This window comes from Ambystoma mexicanum, chromosome 4q, assembly GCF_040938575.1.
Source record: "Ambystoma mexicanum isolate Mex_15411 chromosome 4q, UKY_AmexF1_1, whole genome shotgun sequence".
Classification (NCBI taxonomy): Eukaryota; Metazoa; Chordata; class Amphibia; order Caudata; family Ambystomatidae; genus Ambystoma; species Ambystoma mexicanum.
Window position 1 is genome coordinate 1,256,383,348 of NC_090928.1, and position 3,021 is coordinate 1,256,386,368.

General features: G+C 42.2%; 1 protein-coding gene across 1 annotated transcript; it reads left to right on the plus strand.

Annotated features, from left to right (window-relative positions):
* The first annotated feature begins 1,713 nt into the window (after positions 1 to 1,713).
* LOC138467363 (collagen alpha-1(XXVII) chain B-like) lies at positions 1,714 to 2,739 on the plus strand. Its single transcript, XM_069607326.1, has one exon. It carries the CDS (start codon positions 1,714 to 1,716, stop codon positions 2,737 to 2,739), a length of 1,026 nt encoding a protein of 341 aa, XP_069463427.1.
* Positions 2,740 to 3,021: the final 282 nt, after the last annotated feature.

Consider the following 3,021-nt stretch of genomic DNA (forward strand, 5'->3'; position numbering starts at 1 on the left):
TTCCAATGGAAACCTCACTGAAAGTGCACCCATTGGCTTGAATGGAAACCTCAATGAAAGTGCACCCATTGGTTTCAATGGAAACCTCAATGAAAGTGCACCAATTGGTTTCAATGACAACCTCACTGGAAGTACACCCATTGGTTCCAATGGAAACCCCACTGAAAGTGCACCCATTGGTTTGAATGGAAACCTCAATGAAAGGTCACCCATTGGTTCCAATGGAAATCTCAATGAAAGTGCACCCATTGGTTTCAATAGAAACCTCAATGAAAGTGCACCCATTGGTTTCAATGGCAACCTCACTGGAAGTACACCCATTTATTCCAATGGAAACCTCCAATGGAAAAGTCACTGAAAGTGCACCCATTGGTTTTAATGGAAATCTCAATGAAAGTGCACCCATTGGTTTCAATAGAAACCTCAATGAAAGTGCACCAATTGGTTTCAATGACAACCTCACTGGAAGTACACCCATTGCTTCCAATGGAAACCTCACTGAAAGTGCACCCATTGGTTTGAATGGAAACCTCAATGAAAGTGCACCCATTGGTTTCAATGGAAACCTCAATGAAAGTGCACCAATTGGTTTCAATGACAACCTCACTGGAAGTACACCCATTGGTTCCAATGGAAACCCCACTGAAAGTGCACCCATTGGTTTGAATGGAAACCTCAATGAAAGGTCACCCATTGGTTTCAATGGAAATCTCAATGAAAGTGCACCTATTGGTTTCAATAGAAACCTCAATGAAAGTGCACCCATTGGTTTCAATGGCAACCTCACTGGAAGTACACCCATGTATTCCAATGGAAACCTCCAATGGAAAAGTCACTGAAAGTGCACCCATTGGTTTGAATGGAAACCTCAATGAAAGGTCACCCATTGGTTCCAATGGAAATCTCAATGAAAGTGCACCCATTGGTTTTAATAGAAACCTCAATGAAAGTGCACCCATTGGTTTCAATGGCAACCTCACTGGAAGTACACCCATTTATTCCAATGGAAACCTCCAATGGAAAAGTCACTGAAAGTGCACCCATTGGTTTGAATGGAAACCTCAATGAAAGGTCACCCATTGGTTCCAATGGAAATCTCAATGAAAGTGCACCCATTGGTTTCAATAGAAACCTCAATGAAAGTGCACCAATTGGTTTCAATGACAACCTCACTGGAAGTACACCCATTGCTTCCAATGGAAACCTCACTGAAAGTGCACCCATTGGTTTGAATGGAAACCTCAATGAAAGTGCACCCATTGGTTTCAATGGAAACCTCAATGAAAGTGCACCAATTGGTTTCAATGACAACCTCACTGGAAGTACACCCATTGGTTCCAATGGAAACCCCACTGAAAGTGCACCCATTGGTTTGAATGGAAACCTCAATGAAAGGTCACCCATTGGTTCCAATGGAAATCTCAATGAAAGTGCACCTATTGGTTTCAATAGAAACCTCAATGAAAGTGCACCCATTGGTTTCAATGGCAACCTCACTGGAAGTACACCCATTTATTCCAATGGAAACCTCCAATGGAAAAGTCACTGAAAGTGCACCCATTGGTTTGAATGGAAACCTCAATGAAAGGTCACCCATTGGTTCCAATGGAAATCTCAATGAAAGTGCACCCATTGGTTTCAATAGAAACCTCAATGAAAGTGCACCCATTGGTTTCAATGGCAACCTCACTGGAAGTACACCCATTTATTCCAATGGAAACCTCCAATGGAAAAGTCACTGAAAGTGCACCCATTGGTTTGAATGGAAACCTCAATGAAAGGTCACCCATTGGTTCCAATGGAAATCTCAATGAAAGTGCACCCATTGGTTTCAATAGAAACCTCAATGAAAGTGCACCAATTGGTTTCAATGACAACCTCACTGGAAGTACACCCATTGCTTCCAATGGAAACCTCACTGAAAGTGCACCCATTGGTTTGAATGGAAACCTCAATGAAAGTGCACCCATTGGTTTCAATGGAAACCTCAATGAAAGTGCACCAATTGGTTTCAATGACAACCTCACTGGAAGTACACCCATTGGTTCCAATGGAAACCCCACTGAAAGTGCACCCATTGGTTTGAATGGAAACCTCAATGAAAGGTCACCCATTGGTTCCAATGGAAATCTCAATGAAATGCACCTATTGGTTTCAATAGAAACCTCAATGAAAGTGCACCCATTGGTTTCAATGGCAACCTCACTGGAAGTACACCCATTTATTCCAATGGAAACCTCCAATGGAAAAGTCACCGAAAGGGCACCCATTGGTTTGAATGGAAACCTCAATGAAAGGTCACCCATTGGTTCCAATGGAAATCTCAATGAAAGGTCACCCATTGGTTTCAATGGAAACCTCACTGGAAGTACACCCATTGGTTCCAATGGAAACCCCACTGAAAGTGCACCCATTGGTTTGAATGGAAACCTCAATGAAAGGTCACCCATTGGTTCCAATGGAAATCTCAATGAAATGCACCTATTGGTTTCAATAGAAACCTCAATGAAAGTGCACCCATTGGTTTCAATGGCAACCTCACTGGAAGTACACCCATTTATTCCAATGGAAACCTCCAATGGAAAAGTCACTGAAAGGGCACCCATTGGTTTGAATGGAAACCTCAATGAAAGGTCACCCATTGGTTCCAATGGAAACCTCAATGAAAGGTCACCCATTGGTTTCAATGGAAACCTCACTGGAAGGGCACCCATTGGTTTCAATGGAAAAGTCGCCTGAATTTGAAAAAAGGTGGAGAAAGGTAAATAATAAACAGTAACAGGAAAAGGGTAAAACAAAGGGAGGATTTTATAAATTTTATAAAGGAAAACAGATGACAACAGGAAATAGGGGTAAAAGGTAGGGGTGTTAGTAGGGGTAACAGGGCAGCAATGCGGGCATTTCCACCTCATTGAAACGAAGGGAGAAAATAAAATGTAAAGAAGACAAAACACATTCAATGAAATTGCATGAGGTGCAATGGGCAAGATTGCCATTTCAATGCCTTGGCAGGAAAGTGCC

What these genes read in the sequence shown, in the direction of transcription:
- LOC138467363 (XM_069607326.1), top strand. Translation starts at nt 1,714, where the DNA reads ATGGAAACCTCCAATGGAAAAGTCACTGAAAGTGCACCCATTGGTTTG.